This window comes from Carlito syrichta, unplaced genomic scaffold, assembly GCF_000164805.1.
Source record: "Carlito syrichta isolate Samal-C Ts95f unplaced genomic scaffold, Tarsius_syrichta-2.0.1 Scaffold131125, whole genome shotgun sequence".
NCBI lineage: Eukaryota > Metazoa > Chordata > Mammalia > Primates > Tarsiidae > Carlito > Carlito syrichta.
The window spans coordinates 53818-73109 of record NW_007075221.1 but is presented as its reverse complement, the minus strand read 5'-3'; the positions used below and the strand labels follow the sequence as shown (position 1 = coordinate 73109).

At 57.6% G+C, this 19292-nt stretch overlaps 1 protein-coding gene across 1 annotated transcript in view; it reads left to right on the top strand.

Annotated features, from left to right (window-relative positions):
- Nucleotides 1-4371, top strand: part of GNS (glucosamine (N-acetyl)-6-sulfatase) — a 37723-nt gene extending 33352 nt beyond the window's left edge. Inside the window, exons 13-14 of the mRNA XM_021708150.1 lie at nt 148-308; nt 2742-4371. Of these exons, the coding sequence (XP_021563825.1) occupies nt 148-308; nt 2742-2817 (237 nt within the window). The 3' untranslated portion in view covers nt 2818-4371. The remainder of the gene's footprint in view (nt 1-147; nt 309-2741) is intronic.
- Nucleotides 4372-19292: the final 14921 nt, after the last annotated feature.

Here is a 19292-nt window from a genome sequence, read left to right as displayed (position 1 = left end):
GCTCAGAGCCGTCGCGGGTGTCCCGCCGGCTGCCGGCCGGCAGGGCGAGGGTCTCCGGGCGGTTCTCACCTGCCACCATGCTCCCCCCCCTGCACTCGCTCCGCTGGCGCCTCCATCATGCGCGGCCTCGCCCTCCTCCTCGCCCAGGTGTTCGTGGAGGTCTACAACCTGACCGCGGACCCGGAGCAGCTCACCAACATCGCCAAGAGCATCGACCCAGAGCTGCTGGGGAAGATGAACTACCGCCTCATGATGCTGCAGTCCTGCGCCGGGCCCTCCTGCCGCTCTCCGGGGGCCTTCGACCCCGGGTACGCATCCTCCCCGGCCGGCTCCACGGGTCTCCCTGGCGGGTAGGGGTTCCGGCGGCTCACGGAGCCCACGGGCCCTCAGCGTGGCACCCGGCGGCGGCCTGCCCCCACCTCCCCGCTGTGCTTCCACGGCACCACTCGCCTGTCCTAGTGCCACCAGGCACCTTCGGGGCTCTGCCCGGGATGTCTTTCCCTGGGACTCCGGGAGCATCTCCCTCTTCTCGCTTCCAGAAACCCCAGTTCTCAGTGAGGCTTGAGGGTCTGCCGGTAAACATAGTCGAGTAAACACACACAAGGAAGACCCGCAGGAGCCCTCCGCAGTGGGTGGCAGTGTAGACGGGGTGTAGCGTCACCTGCTGGCCAGACTTTCACCCCCGCCCCGGGCCCCCTGGATGGTCACTTCTTGGCAGGGACCCCATGCACTGGAGCTGCTTGTGGCAGGAAGCTCATCATTTATTTTTGCTTGAAGATTCTGAAGTTAAAAATCAAGCGTCCCCAGGAAGGGATGATTTCAGCTCTTACCCTCTGGTCTGAGAGAGAAGAGTGGCATCCTCAGCGGTGGAAAGTCTGGCTTCTTTTTTCAACCATCTTTACGTCGCATCTTCTCTTCAGTCCAAGTCAGGGGAGAAGGTGTGAGGGGGTTTAAACTGGCTTGCGGGCGGCTTACGAATCAGTGAGGATCTGCTCTTAAACAGCATACAGAGAGCTGGAGCCAGGGATGCCCCAGCACCAAAACCAGGTGTGGTATATAGCAGGACAGCAGGTGATGCTCATTCACGCTGCTTAAACAGTGTAACATTTTTGATATGGATAGCCCTGTTCGTGCAGTCAGAATGGCCCAGCCTGTGACCACTGTTCGGTCTTTTCTCCGGGTTCGTGAACTAGACCATGGCTTGGTGGCAGTTACTTGAACTAGGAACGTCAGTGTCTGAAATGAAAGCATGAGGGACCGTTGACACGCGCTCATTGTGCAGATTACAGCAGCTGCTGAACTGAGAGCGCCTCATCGGAGCCAGCTAAATTCAGTGTCCGTGGCAGTTCATGCTTCTTAGGCATATGCTCCCCGGCTGACCATGGAACGCAGGCAACTTCTGAAGGAGCCTAACGTGGAGAGTCAGGGCCAGGGGCCTCTCGGGCCGGGGTGTGTGGCCCGCCTCGCTGACCTCTGTGCTGCAGGAGCGCAGACTTGCCGCACCAGCCTCCAGATGGCCAGCAAGAGAGGCGGGGCTGCCTCGTTCTCCTGGACGTCTGGCTTGGTCGGGGTTGCAAGGGCCAGGATTCCCAGGCCGCCCCAAGAGTCCACGGGGGTCATTTCAGAGGAGGAGAGGAGGAGACTGCGCACAGAGGTGTGATTTGCTCAGGGTCACCCCATAATGAACGGACACAGCACGGTCTCCTGTTTCCCAAGCGAGTTGTGTTTGTTAACTGTCTTGCATTCTGGAAGCGTCTAACGAAGGTCCTAGATGCTGGCTCTCTGGCGTTAGCCTAAGCCCCTTAAACACCGCCTGGTTTTCCATGTCAGTTCCCTAACCCTCATGACTCTCCTCCCAGACCCTGGGCCTGTCGAGTCCTTGGACTGGGGTCAGCCGATCCTGCGGGCCTGGCCGTCCACCTGCTCGTCCTCCTCAGTTTCTTTTTGTGCTTTGGCAATGAGACTGTACAGCCCCCAAGCCCTAATGCGTTTCCTGTCTGGCCCGTCACAAAACGTCGGCCAGTTGCTGTCCTGAAATGCCAGGGTCTCCCCTTACCTGCGGGGGCACGTCCCAGGCCTCGTGGCAGATGCCTGACTCACGGGCACACCAAGCCTGTCTGCCGCCTGTGTCTGCTGGTGTCTCTGCCCACAGTGGAGCACCTCACTTTCCCATGAGTGCCCGGCAGCACTGTGGCCGCCATCTTTGCAGTTCCAGGGACGACAGCAGAACTGACCCACGTTCCTGCTTGATGATGTCAGACCAGAGGGTGTCCTTGCCCAGCTGCGACTCTCCCTCTTTACTGAGCTGAGGATGCACTCTCGTCACTGGCTTTCATTTTCCAGTTTGATTCTTAACACGATCCCCTGACACCTTCTCGTGGGCGTACCCCCTCTCGGAGTGGCCTGGGGATCTGGCCCTTTCAGCCTTGACTGTTGCCAGCATCCCTGTGCCTGCACTTAGGGCCGTCTGCGAGTCCAGCAAGGGTGGCCCGCTAGCACTGTGGTGGCAGCAGGCAGCGGCACCCGCCCCCCAGCACGCACATGGCCCGACCGCCCTCAGCCCCTCGGCCCTCGGCTCAGGCGCACTCTGGGCAGGGCACTGGGTGTGTGCGTGCTGGTGGTGGCCCCCCGGACTCCCCTCAGTGCTGACCGTCCCTCTTGTGTCCCTCCCTGCCCTCGTTTCCATCAAGCAACACCGAGTGACCAGCACGCGCTCACGTGACACCGTCTTGTCCTCTCAGGTACCGGTTCGACCCCCGCCTCATGTTCAGCCGCGGCGGCTTCAGGACTCGCAGGTTCTCGGGACGCCTTCTGTAGCGCCACGCTGCCTCCGCAGGCCCTGCCCAGCACTGGGAGAGGGGACTGTCGTGGGCTCCCGTAGCCCGCTGCAGGACCACGCCGGAGGACTCTCTGGACTGGCTTTGTTTCGGGTCCTCTTTGCGAAGCTCCACAGTCAGCCGACTTCCTGGTGCAACGTGCGAAACTGTGAACTCCCTCACGTGTCCCTTCTTGCAGCTGCTGTTGAACGCTCTTGGTCTCTGCCCTCCCCACATCCTCTCTGTCCTGGGGCCACAGTCTTGCTTCTTCCCTGTGTGGTCAGGTCTGAGCCTGTGAGTCCATTCAGACACATGACGGTACCGTAGGGTGCACACCCCAACCCTCAGGGTGCAGCGTGACCCAGAACCCAAGGGCTTGCGTAGCCTTCAGCCTGAGCACCTCCCTGTCAGGAACACCACACATGGCTCACAGGGGAGTGGCAGCCCCAGTGAGAACGAGCCCCGTCGCTTGCATATGTGTGGCCAGGCACTGCTTGTGACAGCCATCACGGTGTGGTGTCGCTGCACGTTGAGTGTCCGCCAGGCTCTGTCCATCTGGGGAACCCTAGGCTGGTCTGCCCCGACAGAGTAGCAGGCTGTGGCAAAAACCCCCGGGTGCCGGAGGTGACAGCCATGTCCCTGGCAGTGGCTGCCAGCTCGTGGCTGCTCTGGCCACTTGGGTGCTGGGGACGCATCTCTTCTCGAGACTTTCCCCTCTGGAGTCTGAAAGATGAAAGGGCTTAGGAGCTTGGGTGGGGCAGGGCTGGCGAGGGCCGTGTCTTCTGGGGCCTTCCAGGGTGAGGGCGGAGGCTGCCCCACATGGAGGAGGGAGGCGACCCCAGGAAGCCTGGGCTTCATCCGCACCAGGACCGTTGGCCTCCACCTGCATGCCGTGGTCTTCGTTCATTTGCGGCGAGTGGAAACGTTTCTCTTGGGCGATGCCGAGTGTCGGCACCTTCCACCACCATCCCCCCTGCAGTGGCTCTTCCTGGGTTTGGGGGTGTCTTGTGTAACTAGGGCCCAGTTCAGATTCCCATCAAAATCAGACCATTGGGGGTTCCTCGCTGTTTGAGACGCCTTCATTTTTATGTTTCCTGAATCCAAAGCCAATTCCATTTTGAATGTTCCCAACACAAGAAGGCCTGTTGGTGGCAGGGCGGCAGGTGAGGGCGTTGGTCGGAACTGGTCCAGCTCGGGCGGTGCACACGTGAGCCTGGCTCTACCGAAGGTCCCGCCACCCTCAGCGCCTGGCAAGACACGCCGTAGCGGCTCTGCTGTCGGAGTCCCAGGCTGCCACTGGTTGACCCTTTACCTCACGTGATCCCCGCAGCTGCGGTGGCATCTCGAGGTGAGACGGGCAGGTGATGTGAGCCCCCCTGCTGTGAGTGTCGAGAAGGAAGTCCCAAGCACGCCGTAACTGAAGGCCAGCGACGCTGTGGGCTGTGGGGATCGGCTTTGTTTTCCACTTTGGTTCTTAACATGATCCGTCAACTTCTGCCTTCGTAGAAGCTGACCATAGTTACTCCCAAATAAAAAGAAACCGACTCTGACCGGGTCTCGGGCTCTGATGTCGTATAACTCAGCTTTACGGGGTCAGAGGGAAACACGGCTACGGCATCTCTTCGTTCCGGTCAGTGGTGTGAGTGGGGAGGTGAGCCCTGTCGTGGGCACCGTTCCTGACCCCGGCAGCTCTCCCCACACTCCCTGGACTGGCTCCTCCCAGCTCTGTGATAGCCTTTCGCAAGGAGATGGCGGGCGACGGGGCCGCAGAGCCCTCTGGCGTGTGTGAGGCCCACCCGGGAGGCCTGCCATGGCCTCTTCACTGTGTCCCGGGCTTCGGTGGTCTTCCCCTTGGAGTCCAGTCCAGCGTGCTGGTTCCTGAGGAGAGGGCTGTGGGAACACGAGGGAGCAGGTTTGCCCCTCAAGCTGTCCTGGCCCGAGCCCTCCCCATGCGGGCCTGAGGAGGGAGCAGCTGGGGTGCGGCGTGTGCTTGCCGTGGGTGCGTCTCATTGGCCACACGAGGGCTCCCGTGGAACGGCCACAGCAGTCACAACTTTCTCTGTGAGAAGCGTTCCTCAGCTTATTTTTTGGTGTCTAAATGAAGGGTTCATGCTGGGATGTTTTTGAGTCAGTCTCACTCTGTCACCCAGGCTGGAATGCAGAGGCACGCTCCTGGCCACCGCAGCCTCGACCTGCTGGGCTCCGGTGGTCCTTCCGCCTCCGCCTTCCGAGTAGCTGGAACTGCAGGCACACGCTACCACACCCAGCTAATTTTTGATCTGTTGTAGAGACGAGGTCTCACCAAGTTCCCCGGGTGGGGCTCGAATCCCTGGGCTCAGGCAATCCTCTTGCTTTGGTCTCTAAAGTACTAGGCTTCCAGGCTGAGCCACTGCGCCCAGCCAGCTTCGTGCTTTTTAAAGGATCCTTAGGAGAAAGAAAGGGTGTTCCAACGGCCAAGCGCCCCTCCATCTGGAGGGCAGAGCTGGGCTTCTCAGTGACCCCCCCCGCCCACCGGATTTTGTCGCTTCGGTCTGCGTCACCCACTCCCCATCCTGCCCTGGGAAAGTGCCCTTCCAAGGGACCCTGCCCGTGCCGCACCTTTCAGCGAATGAAAATTTCTGTTCTGGCAGGAACACAGCCTTTGAGTTCACGAGTCGCCACGCTGACAGGATGCTCGTTTCCCCCAGTGCAGATGGGCATGCGAGTCCCACCCGGTCCTGGAAAGGGACTCTCTCCTTGGGGTTTCGCAATCTCGGTGGGGGGAAAACAGTCTTGGCCCGGTGGGCTTTCAGACGAAGCTCCCCTTCAGGGGTGCTCGCTGTTTCGGCCGGTCATGGGACCCGCGGCCCTGAGCGCAGGATGTCTTCTCACGGGGGGAAGGACAGGCGGTGATCCTCTGGGCTTCCAGGCCAGTGTCTGGGTCCCAGTGACTTACCGCTTCTGCTGGCCACAGACAACACGTAAATGAACATGTGGCTGTTTCCACAAAACTCTTCCCACAGCGCACAGGCCACGACATACCTACCCCTGCCCTGTGGACGGATCACACCTTAGCGATGCTGAAGGTCCGTAGAAAACAACGTACGAGACACCCGTTAAGTTGCCAGATTACTATCAAGAAAACAGGCCAATTGGGCCTATCACCATGTCAGGGCCAGTTACAAGACCCTTCCTGCCAGGCAAGATCGCCTGTTCTTGTCTCATGGACGAAGAGAAGACAGGACTCCTGGGAGAAGGCAGAGGGCTTCAACACGCACAGCCAGAAGCCCATGCCTGTCCAATTGCACCTGTCCCCGGGTGCCATGTGCGGTGGAAGGGCCCAGGTGGGTGTCTGCATGCTTGGAGCCTTTGAAATGGGGAGGGTGCCAAACCTGGTGATCCTGCTGGGGCTTTTTCATTTTGGGGGGGGGGTTGGTTTATTGAGGTTTTTGTTGGTTTTCAAAATTATTTTTTATCTTGAAGATGTAGGGTACAGTTCAGAGTTAGGTGCGTAAGTGGTCATCGTACAGGTAAAGTTTGGAATTCATTGGCAGTAGAGGATGCTGTAGCTGGGGCACGTACGATCCTGCTGTTTTGTTTACTTATTAATTTATTTTTGTTGAGTCTTACTCTGTCACCCAGACTGGAGTGCAGTGGCCGCTCCCGGCCACCACAGCCTCAACCTGCTGGGCTCCGGCGATCCTTCCGCCTCAGCCTTCCGAGTAGCTGGAACTACAGGGGCGTGCAACCATGCCCGGCTAATTTTTTGATTTATTGTAGAGATGAGGTCTCGCCAGGTTGCCCGGGCGGGTCTCGAACCCGCAGACTCAGGCAGTCCGCTCACCTCAGCCTCCCAAAGTGCTGGGATGACAGGCTGAGCCACCGAGCCCAGCTGATCCTGCCGTTTTAAAGCAAGTGCGACGCAAGCCTGCTGTTCCAGAGGAGGCCGCCACCTGAGCCCTTACAGGGCCGGCTCTGGACGGGCCTGAGGACCACCTGCACGCAGGGAGGTCGGGGCAGCTCGCTGAAGTCAGTCCCAAGGACGGCCTGTGTGCAGAATGGTGGAGGCAGCTCACTGTGCAGGGCAGTGGGGGCGGGTCACTCGGGACAGCCCCGAGGGTGGCCTGCGTGCCGAGGGGTCGAGGCCGTTCTTGGGACAGCCCTGATACAGCCTGCAGGCAGAGGGGTCAAGGCAGCTCTCTGGGGACAGCCTTTGTGCAGAGGGTGGGGCAGGTCACGGGACAGCCCTGGGCGGGGCCTGCGTGCAGAGGGTGGGGACAGCCTGTGTGCAGAAGGGTGAGGGCCCCTTCTCAGCGCTCCCAGCAAGAGGGTGCAGGGATGCATGGGGCACACCTTGGGTGGCCTCCGACACCCCAGCTGGTTAACAACGGGGCGTTGCCTTCCGGGTGTTCCTTCCCCCCACCTCCACCTGCCCCCATGAGGACTAGAAGGCGACATCAGCCAAGAATAGAGTTGTGGACCCAAATGCGTGAGACTTCTTTTTTTTGGAGTCAGAGTCTCACTCTGTCGCCCAGGCTGGAGGGCAGTGGCACGCTCATGGCCACCGCAGCCTCGACCTGCTGGTGATCCTTCCGTCTCAGCCTTCTGAGTAGCCGGGACTGCAGGCATGTGCCCCCGTGCCCAGCTAATTTTTTGATTTACTGTAGAGACAAGGTCTCGCCATGTTGCTTTCAGGCAGGTCTTGAACCCCTGAGCTCAGGCAATCCTCTCGTCTCCGCCTCCCAAAGTGCTGAGATGACAGGCTTGAGCCTCCGCACCTGGCGGAGATTGTTTTTAAACCAGAGACTTAAGGCCAAGAAACCTACGTGGGAAAGAGAAGCAGGCCTGGCCTTGTAGATTTCCAGACAAATCCAAGACCTTGGAGGGTGAGAGGAGAAAGGCCAGCGTGAGGCTGAGCCTCTGGGCAGCCTCGTTTCCACGAGCTGTGGAGGCGGGCCTTCGCCTGGAGCCCGGGAAGGAGGAAGGCAGGCAGCGCCCTGCGACCGTGACCCCCAGGAAACCAGGATGGCCCGGGGTGCTGAGGTCTCTCCAGACAGTAGATAATGAAGAGGGCACGGGACACCCACAGAGTCACCCAGTCCCTCCACGTGAGGGTCAGTTGACTCCACCGGGTCCTCACGTTAGCCGTGCCCATTGCTCCTGCTGAGGCAGGACCCCGTCCTGTGAAACCAAGCTCCCTGCAGAATCCATCTGGGCTTTGCTGTCTTTCTCTGCCACCCGCGGATTAAACGGTGGGTCGTGGCCGAGCACGGTGGCTCATGCCTATAATCCCAGCACTTTGGGAGACCGAGGCGAGAGGACTGACTGAGCCCAGGAGTTTGAGACCAACCTGGGCAACTCGGTGAGACCTCGTCTCCACAGTAAATTTAAAAAGTCAGCCAGGCATGGGTGGCGCGCGCCTGTGGTTCCGGCTACTTGGAAGTCTGAGGCGAAAGGATGGCCTGAACCCGGCAGGTCGAGGCTGCGGTGGCCGTGAACATGCCCCTGCACTCCAGCCCAAAACAGGAAAACAAAAGGGCAGGTCGTGTGTGTACTTGTCAACTGAGGCAAAAGCAACAAGCAGACCACCCAGAGGACACACTGGAAGCATCATGCCAACGCCCATGCTCTTGGCCCAGGACGCTGCTTTTCTTCCTTTCTTTCTTTTTTTTTTTTGAATCGGAGTCTCACTGTCGCCCAGGCTAGAGTGCAGTGACACGCTGACAGCCACCGCAGCCTCCACCTGCCAGGCTCCGGCGATCCTTCCGCCTCAGCCTTCCGAGTAGCTGGAACCACAGGCATGTGCCACCCCACCTAGCTAATTGTCTGAGTTACTGGAGAGACAAGGTTTTGCCATGTTGCTCAGGCTGGTCGAACCCCTGAACTCAAGCAAAACCTCTCACCTTTGCCTCCTAAAGTGTTGGGATGACAGACGTGAGCCACCTCGCCCGGTCAAGGCTACTTCCTAGACAAGGCTGAGAGCGAGCCCAGGCAGCAGATCCCAGAACGCCACGGAGGAGATGGCCCTCCACGTCTCAGTCGGTGAGAGCTGACTTCGCCCCTGCTGGCCAGTGAGCCTGAGAGCCACCGTGTCCACTTGGCCTGCAGCTCTGACCATGGCGGGTCCTTCAAGGAGACAGACAGACGAGGCCTGGGATCGTCATTTTTGTGTGAGAAAAACCTTCACAAGACAGAGTCCTCCCCTGGGCTTAATGTACCCAGACTCACAAAGCTAATTGGCCAAAGAGGCAGGACTCCGAGATGTGGTTTCAAAGCCGCTTTCCACCCAACCCTGCTGTCTTCGTGATCTCTGAATGGTTCGTCCCGCCTCATCGAGGGGCTGAGTGCCAACCCTGCCTGAGCCGAGCTTGGCCACGAGAGGGAACGATTCTCTTCCTCCAGGACAGTGTCAGGCAGTTGAAAGAGAATCCGTCTCATACCCGTGCTTAGCGGAAACCACAGTTTCAGACTAAGACAGGCAGGCGCCACTACCACTCGGGTGGTTCCTTGCCCTGCTCTGGCGTTGCTGCTGGAAAGCAAGTAAAAACAGAGCTCTTTAGAAGCCGAGAGTTCGAGACTAGCCTGGGCAATGCAGCCAGACTCCATCTCTACAAAATATTTTTAAAAGTACCCAGGCGTGGTGGCACATACCTGTAGCAGCTATTTGGGAGGATGAGGTGGGAGGAGTGCTCGAGCCCAGGTGCTGGAGGTTGGAGTGAGCTGTGATCACGTCCCTGCACTCTAGCCTGGATGATAGCGTACACCCTGGCTCGAAAAAAATTAATAAAATTTAAAGCAGGGGCTCCCCACTATGCCTCATTCCCTCCCTCCCACCACACATCCACGTTGGTCCATGTGGCCAGTAGAACAGGGTGCACATGATGCCATGTGGCTTCTGAGACAAGGTCATAAGAGACAGGGCCGGCTGGGCTCGGTGGCTCAGGCTGTCATGCCGGCACTTCGGGAGGCCAAGGCGAGTGGATTGCCTGAGTCCATGGGTTCAAGACCCACCTGGGTAACATGGTGAGACCTCGTCCCTACAATAAATAAAAAAATTAGCCAGTCGTGGTAGCGCGCGCCTGTAGCTCCTGCTACTTGAAGACTGAGGCAGAAGGATCACTGGAGCTTGACGCTGGGGTGGCCGTGAGCGTGCCACTGCACTCCAGCCTGGGTGAGAGAGTGAGACTCCACCTCAAAAAATAAATTTAAAAAAAAGGGCCACTTGTGCCCAGCTCTCCCTTGATAACTCTGGTGGAAACCCCCCACCATATCATGAGGACACCATGTAACCCTACATTGAGGTCCATGCAGTGATCTGAGCCGGGAGATGCCCAGGCCCCCTACTTGGCAGCTGTGTGAGTGAGCCCTCTCGAAAGCAGGTCCCCAGCCCGGTTGAGCCTTCAGATGATGGCAGCCCAGCTCACGAGGGACCAAGCAAAGGCCATGCTGCCAAACCACTCCAAATTGCTGACTGGTACAGGGAGAGAGGGAGGGAGAGAGGGGACCATATGTAGACCCTACTGTGTTTCCAGTAGTGAAAAAGAAAGCTTAAATATTAAGTTCAAATATTACTGGTGCTAAGTGCTAAAGTTACATCTTGCAGTCACCTGTAGACACTGCAAATTCCTTCAGAAACAAGTTGGTGTCTGGCAAGCTTTTTGGAAGACAGGCAAAATGAGTAATAGAACTCACCTTTTTTGGCAGAAAGTAACAGTAATTTCTAGGGAAACGTTTTTCAATATAAGGACATATGAAGGCTCTGTAGTGATGTCACCTCTCTTGTTCCTGGCATTGGTAATTTGCGTTTTCTTTCTTTCCTGATCAGTCTTGTTAAAGGTTTATCAATTCTGTTTATCTTTTCAAAGAATAATCTTGGGTTTCATTGACTTTGTTTTTTATGTCATTAATTCCCACTTTTATAATTATCATTTCTTTTCTTCTGCATGCTTGGAGGCCACTGCTTTGAGACCTCTCATCTTTTCTAATACCGCTATTTAGTGCTGTAGGTCTTCCTCTACTGCTTCCATCTTGGTCCCATAGTCGACACCAGCATGTGAGTCCACAGCTTGTGTAAACTAAGACGATTCTCTGCTGAGGGAAGAGGGTTACCAGGAAGCACCTGGCAGCTGGAGCATGTGTTGGGGGCTTCCGAATGGCTTCTCTCGGCTCTGGTGTCTGGCTTTCTCTGCAGTCTCGCTCCACCCAACACAAGGCCCAGTAGTGGGCTCAGCTCCTGGCCCAAATTTACCCCTCACTGACCAACTGGAATTCCTTTATTTAAAATTTTGAGACAGTCCAAATGGTCAATGGCCTTTTCTTGGGAATCTGAGAGCCCTTCAGCCACGGCCCTGGGGAGCAGGGTCACACTGTCACTAGGACTGTCCCTTCCAGGGCCAAGCGAGGCAGCTCAGGAGGCCCCTTTGCAGGCGGGTCATGACTCTCCATCTGGAGGGAATTCGTCTTCATGTTTATAAAGTGGGTACGAGGGAATCCCCTGTGCCCAATGACATATCCCTTCAGCCTCAGCAACACTCCATAGAGCACTCGGATTTGCAGTTGGTATCTGAAAAAATACGGGTACTTGTAAAAATGGCAGATTCTCAGGGGTCAGTACCAGAGATGTGGATTCAGTAGCTCGGGGTGCCTGTCATCCTAGAACCTTGGGAGGTGGAGACGAGAGGATTATCTGAGCCCAGGGGTTGGAGACCAGCCTGGGCAACTTGGCGAGAGCTTGTCTCTACAATAAATCAAGAAAAATTAGCCAGGCATGGTGGTGCACGCCTGTGGTTCCAGCTACTTGGAAGGCTGAGGTGGAAGGAGCATTTAAGTCCAGCAGGTCGAAGCTGCGGTGACCGTGAGCATGTCACTGCACCCCAGCCTGGGCGACAGAGGGAGACTGACTCAAAAAAAAAAAAAGAAAAGAAAAGAAAACAAGTCAGCACCCTTGCACAGCTTGGTATACCTCCTGAGATCATCATTGTTTAAACCCAGACTGGCTGGGCTCGGTGACTCAGCCTGTAATCCCAGCACTCTGGGAGGCCGAGGTGAGTGGATTGCCTGAGCCCAGGGGTTGGAGACCAGCCCGAGCAACTTGGCGAGACCTCGTCTCTACAATAAATCAAAAATGAGCCGGGCGTGGTAGCGCGCGCCTGTAGTTCCAGCTACTGGAAGGCTGAGGCGGAAGGATCGCCGGAGCCCAGCAGGTCGAGGCTGCGGTGGCCGGGAGCGGCCACTGCACTCCAGTCTGGATGACGGAGTGAGACTCCAACTCAAAAAACAAACAAACAAACAAACAAAGACCCAGCATCCTTGTAGAGCTTGGAATGCCTCCTAAGATCATCACTTTAAAACCCAGGCTTTATGTGTCCAGTCATACATTTAAAAAAAAATTATTTTTGCCGCCGGGCTCAGTGGCTCAGCCTGTCATCCCAGCACTTTGGGAGGCCGAGGCTTATGAATTGCCTGAGCCCATGGGTTCAAGACCAGCCTGGGCAACTTGGCGAGACCTCATCTCTACAATAAACCAAAAATTTAGCTGGGCATGATGGTGCACACCTGTAGTTCCAGCTACTTGGAAGGCTGAGGCGAAAGGATCGCCAGACCCAGCAGGTCGAAGCTGGGGTGGCCGTGAGTACTGTACTCCAGCCTGGATGACAGAGTGAAACTCCAACTCAAAGAAAAAAAATTTTTTTGTTGAGATGGGTCTCGAGCTTCTGGGCTTAGGCAATCCTCCTGCCTCAGCTTCCCAAAGTGCTGGGATGACAGGCGTGAGCCACCACACCGGCCTGAAGTTCCCTAATTCCTATGGCTGCCCTAGGCTCTCAGACAAGTATCTCTGGTTAATAAAGCTGTGCTGTGCTCAATCTTACCTAAACATCACTGGCTTTCGATGTCTTCTTCACAGACTCACATAGTCAAGGAAAAGATCTAAAATGTTTGCCATTCCAGAAAGACTCTGAGAACGCCACTTATAGTTCTGAGTAAAAAATCTGAATTTAAGCGGTTGCCTCCCTGCTGGCAAGAGTGATAATTCAAGAAGTCCAAGTTTCGGCAGGACACGAAACTGCCGCCCCAGAACGGCTAGGACTGAAGTGACTTTCCCTGCACATGTCAGCGGAAAGCCCTCTGGACCGAGCCCCTAACTGCACTTCAGAGAAAGCTGGCACACAGGGCCCAGCGAATCCAGTGCCTACCCAGGGCGGCCAGCGGGCAGGGCGCGTGCCAGGCACCCCCAGACGCACGCCACTCACCACCAAACTGCATGGTGATCAGGACTTCTGTGTGGAAAGAGCACATGGGGGGAACCCCCTGAGGTCCCCTCTTGCTCTGGGAGCTTTTCTGTCCTTTCCATAAATCCTGCTTTAAAAAAAAAAGAGGCTGGGCATGGTGGCTCAGCCTGTCATCCCGCACTTTGGGAGGCCGAGGTGAGGGAATTGCCTGACCCTGCAGGTTCGAGACCAGCCCGGGCAACTTGGCGAGACCTGTCTCTACCATATGAATACTGATCATTTTTTTCTTATGTAAAATATAGATACATAATATTCTATAGGTAATACTTAATAAATTGACTGAATAAAAAAAATGAGCCAGGCATGGTAGTTCCAGCTTCTTGGAAGGCTGAGGTGGAAGGATTGCTGGAGCCCAGCAGGTCAACGCTGGGTGGCCATAAGCGTGTCACTGCACTCCAGCCTGGGCCGTGGATTGAGACTCCAACTCAGGGGGGAAAAAAAAAGAAACAGAAGTTGAAGTATCCCCCTCTCCACAACAAAGCCGACCTAGCTTCCTTTGAAGTTTACAAAGAGCACTGAGGTTCTGTTGTTTGTGTGTAAACACTAGAGGTTCCAATGCTCTGTTTCTGGGAAGGGGGTGCTTTGGGTTTGGCCACACAGGAGGCTCTTGGAAACTGCTGCTTAGGTCAAAAGGGTCTGTCCTCTCCCGGCCATTCTCACCTCCTAGAATAGGGAAGGACTGAAACCAGAGTCAAGGTCAGACATGGTGGCTCTCGCCTGTAATCGAAGCACTTTGGGAGACTGAGGCAGGAGGATGGCCTGAACCCAGGAGTGCAAGACCAGCCTGGGCATAGGCAGTCCTTATCTCTACAAAAAATGTCAAAACTTAGCTGGGCGTGGTGGTGCATGCTTGTCGTCCCAAATACTCAGGAGGCTGAGACAGGAGGATCATTTGAGCTCAGGAGGTCAGGGCGGGGGTGAGCCGTGATCGCGCCCCTGCACTCCAGCCCGGGCAACAGAGTGAGATCTCGAGTCAAAAACAAGAACAGAACAAAACCAGCACGCAAAAACCCCAAACCGTAATCCCGCGCCTTTGGGAGGCTGAGGTGAGTGGATTGACTGAGCCCGCGGGTTCGAGACTCGCCTGGGCAGCGAGACCTCATCTCTACAATAAATCAAAAAATCAGCCGCGTGGTAGCGTGCGCCTGTAGTTCCAGCTACTTGGAAGGCTGAGGCGGAAGGATCGCCGGAGCCCAGCAGGTCGAGGCTGCGGTGGCCGGGAGCGGCCACTGCACTCGTCTGGGTGACAGAACTCAAAAAAAAAACCCAAAAAACAAAAAACAAACCCCCAAACCCACCCCTGCAGAGGGAAGCAAGGCAAGAACCTGGGCACCGCTGGCAGGGAGCCCTACCCCCTCGGGCTTCGGCCTTCGGGCCCATCCTCCCTGCCCCTGCCTCCTTACAGACTTCCTTCTCGGACGCTGAGTCAAGCAAGTCGTCGCTGACACCGGACAGCGCGCACTGGAGCCTGACTGCTTGGTTCCCAGGGTCCCTCTGAGAGCCGATCCTCGACTCGGGCTTGGTGAGTGCGTCAGACCTCGGCACACGCTCAGGCTCCTGCGGGGCTGACTCTCTGGGAAGCCGCCCTGGAGGTGAGGCTACCGGCCTCGCCGCTCCCCCCGTGGAGCGGAGCCGCCCCGTGACGGCACAGGCCGGAGCTCGTCCTGTGTGGCGATGTCACCACCTGAGCGGAACGACAGAGGCACAAAGCAGCTGGACTGTGACGGGCCTGCCCTCGGATGAGCTGTCCGCCAGTGGGGTCTCACCGATGTTTTTTTTTTTGAGTTGGAGTCACTCCGTCGTCCAGGCTGGAGTGCAGGGGCACGTTCACGGCCACCCCAGCCTCGACCTGCTGAGCTCCGGCGATCTTTCTGCCCCAGCCTTCCAAGCAGCTGAAACTACAGGCACGTGCTACCATGCCCGGCTAATTTTTGATTTTTTTGTAGAGATGAGGTCTCATCAAGTTGCCCGGGCTGGCCTCGAACCTGCAGGCTCAGGCAATCCTCTCGCCTCGGCCTCCCAAAGTGCTGGGATTGCAGGCTGAGTCACTGAATCCGGGCAAAAAGACACCGTACAATTCTTTTTTTTTCTGAGTTGGAGTCTCACTCCATTGCTCAGGCTGGAGTACAATGGCACACTCACAGCCACTGCAGTCTCAGCCTTCCAAGTAGCTGGAACTACAGATTCACGCCACCACACCTGGCTAGTTTTTGTGATTTTTATTATAGAGACGGGTTTCACCAAGTTGCCCAAGTTGGTCTCGAACCCCCAGGCTCAGGCAATCCTCTTACCTTGGCCTCGCAAAGTGCTGGGATGACAGTCATGAGCTGTTGCACTCGGCTTTGTTTTGTTTGAGTGAGTCTCACCCTGTCACCCAGGCTGGAGTGCAGCGGCATACTGCTCATGGCCACCACAGCCTCGACCTGCTGGGCTCCGGTGATGCTTCCGCCTCAGCCTTCCAAGTAGCTGGAACCACAGGTGGGCATCACCACGCCCAGCTGATTGTTTGCTTCATTATAGAGACGAGCTCTCACCGAGTTGCCCAGGCCGGTCTCCAAGCACCGGACTCAGGCAATCCTCTTGCCTCGGCCTCCCAAAGTGCTGGGATGACAGGCATGAGTCACCACGCCCAGCTGACATCCTTTTAACAGGCGTTTAACCACAAAGCTGAAGGCGCTTCCGGAAGCCCATGGAGAGCCCCGTGGCTCCGGATCTGCCCCCCCCACACGTGGCCTTGACCGGCCACTGCTGCAGTGTCTGCTTCCTCATCTGTGCGAGGGGCTCTGAACAGTCCCTGCCTCCCGGAACAGCGGGTGAGCTGACGCGTGTAAGGTCCGAGAGGAGTGCCAGGGCTTGGCATCACAGCACACGTCTCCCTTGTCCTTCCATAAAACGAGTCCCCTTGCCAGGATCCCGCGATGGTGTCCCCGATGAGTGTGCAGTGACTCCTTGGGAACACATGAGCCTTTGTTTTATTATGATTATTACTGCTATTTGTTTTTGAGTCGGAGTCTCGTCTGTCGCCCCGGCTGGAGGGCAGTGGCACGCTCACGGCCACCGCAGTGTTGACCTGCTGGGCTCCGCGATCCTTTCACCCCAGCCTTCCGAGTAGCCGGAAGTAGCCCTCCCATGCTGGGCTGATTTTTGATTTATTGTAGAGATAAAGTCTCGCCAAGTTGCCCAGGCTCGTCTCGAACCCGCGGGCTCAGGCAATCCACTCGCCTCGGCCTCCCAATTGCGGGGATCACGGGCTGAGCCGCCGAGCCTGGCCGAGCATTTATTTAAACAACAGTCGCCCACTGGTGGCGAGTTCTGAAAAGAAGCCTCGGGCAGGGTAGAAAGCAGCCTCCCTTGAAGGGACAGGAATTCCAAGCCAGGCCCCGCGCACTGGCAGGAGCCCAGGCCGGACTCCCTGACTCGACCCCAGTACTTCAGCCAGAAAGGAGAGCTGGAGAGCACGACTTGCTCTTTCTTTGCTGAGTCGTGTCTCACTGTCGCCCAGGCTTCAGCAGTGGCATGATCACAGCCCACCACAGTCTCCACCTCCTGGGCTCAGGCGATCCTCCCGCGTCAGCCTCACGAGGAGCTGGGACTACAGGTGCACGCCACCACGCCCGGCTGATGTTACTTTCTGGAGAGATGAGGTCTTGCTATGTTGCCCAGGCTGCTCTCGAACTCCTGGGCTCAAGCAATCCTCCTGCCTCGGCCTCCCTGAGTGCTGGGATTGCAGGCGTGAGCCACCACGTCTGGCACAGAGCCAGGATTTCCCACCATACTTGGCTTGTGAAGCAGCTGCCCGACCCAAGCCCGGGCTCCCCTCACCCTGGCGCTGGCCTTGGGCCTCCCTCCCCAGCGCCGGCAGGGGCAGTCCCACGGCAGAGACACTCCCTGCAGCCAGCGGGGAGGGTGGGGCGTGGCACGCCAGGGCCCCATTCCCAACCCCTCCCCGTCCCATCCTGGAAGGCAGCTGCGCTGTCCGACAACGTGGATACCCGACGCAGACGTGTCTGTTTCAGGGGTTGGAAGCACAGAGCAGAAATGGGGGAGGGGAGAGATTTTCAGGGAACCAAGAAGGTTCTAAGTTGGTTAGGGTCACTGGGAATCTGTATGACAACTCCTTGAACTCTTCACATGCTTTGCACTATTTTTATTTTTTAAATTTCTGTTTATTTGTTTGTCTGCTTGTAGAGATGGAGGGTGGGGTCTCGCTATGCTGCCCAGGCTGGTCTCGAACTCCTGGTCTTAAGCGATCCTCCCGCCTTGGCCTCCCCAAGTGCTAAGATCCCAGGCATGAGCCGCCATGCCCGGCCTGTACACGTTCGAGTGTCCGAGTATTCCACAATTAGAGCAACCGCTTTAGGCAAAACAGGGAGGGGCCCAACAAGCAGACACTTGGGCGGGGTTCTTCTTCCACAGAGGACGAGGCGAAGGACGGGCGTCCGGGAGAACGAGCAGGACCCGCCAAGGACAGATCGCCGCCCACTCGTGTCCCCATGCCCCTGCCTCTCCCATGGCCTTTTCCCATCTAGCACGCTGTCAGAAAGAAAGACACACAGACGTCAGCGGACAGCTTCAGTTTTTAATAATGGAAACAACTCTGCCATTCCAGAAACAACCGTAGGGGAGAAAAACCTTCCCTATAAAAATAAACTCATCAAAATTATAAATAACTATCACCTTCACTTCTGTGATTTCAAATGCCCCCACAGTGACCCCGCCTCACCCACGTGTCCCCTGCGCCCTCCTACACGCGGAGAGACACCGTGCCCACCGGCTCGGAGGCCTGGTCACAGGACACGCACAGGGATCCCTAGAACCTGGCCCCGTGGCCTTTCTCCTCCTTTGACACACTACAAACGCCGCTGCGGTCACCAGTGTCTGGGAAAGCGCATTGGCCTTCAAGCTGTGAGCGGACAGGGTTTTGGCACAGTGGGTTGTCAAATCGCAGCGAGCCCTGCACGCGACGGGGGCGGGTGGGGACAGGTGCCGAGGACGCCCGGGGCAGGCCATCCACTTCAAGTAACAAAAAAATTCACAGATGACCCGTCCGCGACGACTCGGCTTCCAGCAGTGTCTTGATCTGAGAAACACAAGCCCCCGGGTGGCGACGGGAGGACCCGGTGGCTGACACCGGGATGCTGTAGCCCAGGCCACAGTCTGCACAGGAAAAGCAGAAGCGCCGTGAAGGCATTCCCTGAACAGTGAGGAAGTGTGGGTGACAATGTCGCAAAGCTCAACGCGCCAGCGGCAGCGCCATGCAAAAGGACACGCCACGCGCCGTGCGCATCGACGGCTAGCCCTACTTTTCCTTCCCTCACCTGGAGAGCTCAGGAAGGTGTGATTGTCTTGGTGCTTGCCTGCATGACAGCATCAGCCCAGTGACGGGGACCCGCGGGAGAGCCAGGCGCCGCCGCCAGAGCCGGAGCAGTGCAGGAAAAGGCACAGTGCCGGAGGGGCGGGCGCCCAGGCGCCCGGGAGGCGCCCGGAGAATCCACAGGGGTCACCAAAGTGTCAACAATTCCTTGGGAATTTGTAAAGACGAAGTCTCTAAGCTGAAAACAGAACACGAGGCCCCGCAGACCACAGAGCGCCTCTCCCCGCCGTGACAAGCCACCACGGGACATGAGGCTGCATGGCCAGTCTCCAGAGGCTTCCATTGCACGCGCCATCTCTTTGGTGGGTGGGAACATGCTTCCGTCGTGAGCCCTGCCGCGTGGTCCGCCGTGGGACTCGCTCCTCGCGAGTGGCCGGGGGGGACTGACCACGGGGGACAGGGCTTCAGTCGGGACCCCTGTTCCGCGTCACAGAAGCACAGACTTCAGCGCAGAAGAAAGGGTGGAGGGAAAGGGGGGATGGGGGGGGCCGAGGAAGGAACAGCCCGAGGCTATGGGCGCCCTGACCTGCCGATCTCCCAGCTTGCTTAACTCTGCCAGCAGCCTCTCAGAAAAGAACCACACACTGCAGCCGCCCCTTCACGGAGCAGAAAGCTGCTGCAGGCAGCCCAAAGATGGGGTGAGGCCCTGGGGGATGGGGCCTGCCCCCACCACCTGTGGCCCCCACCCCCAGACCCAGGGCGCAGAGGCCTCGGCCGCCTTCCATGCAGCTTCCGCCTCTCTGGCCGTGTCCCCACGCTCCGGCCACCAAGAAGCCCAGCGGCCCTCCAGCGGGCCGGACACTGAACGGGTGAGCGCATCGCGGCTGCTCCCCA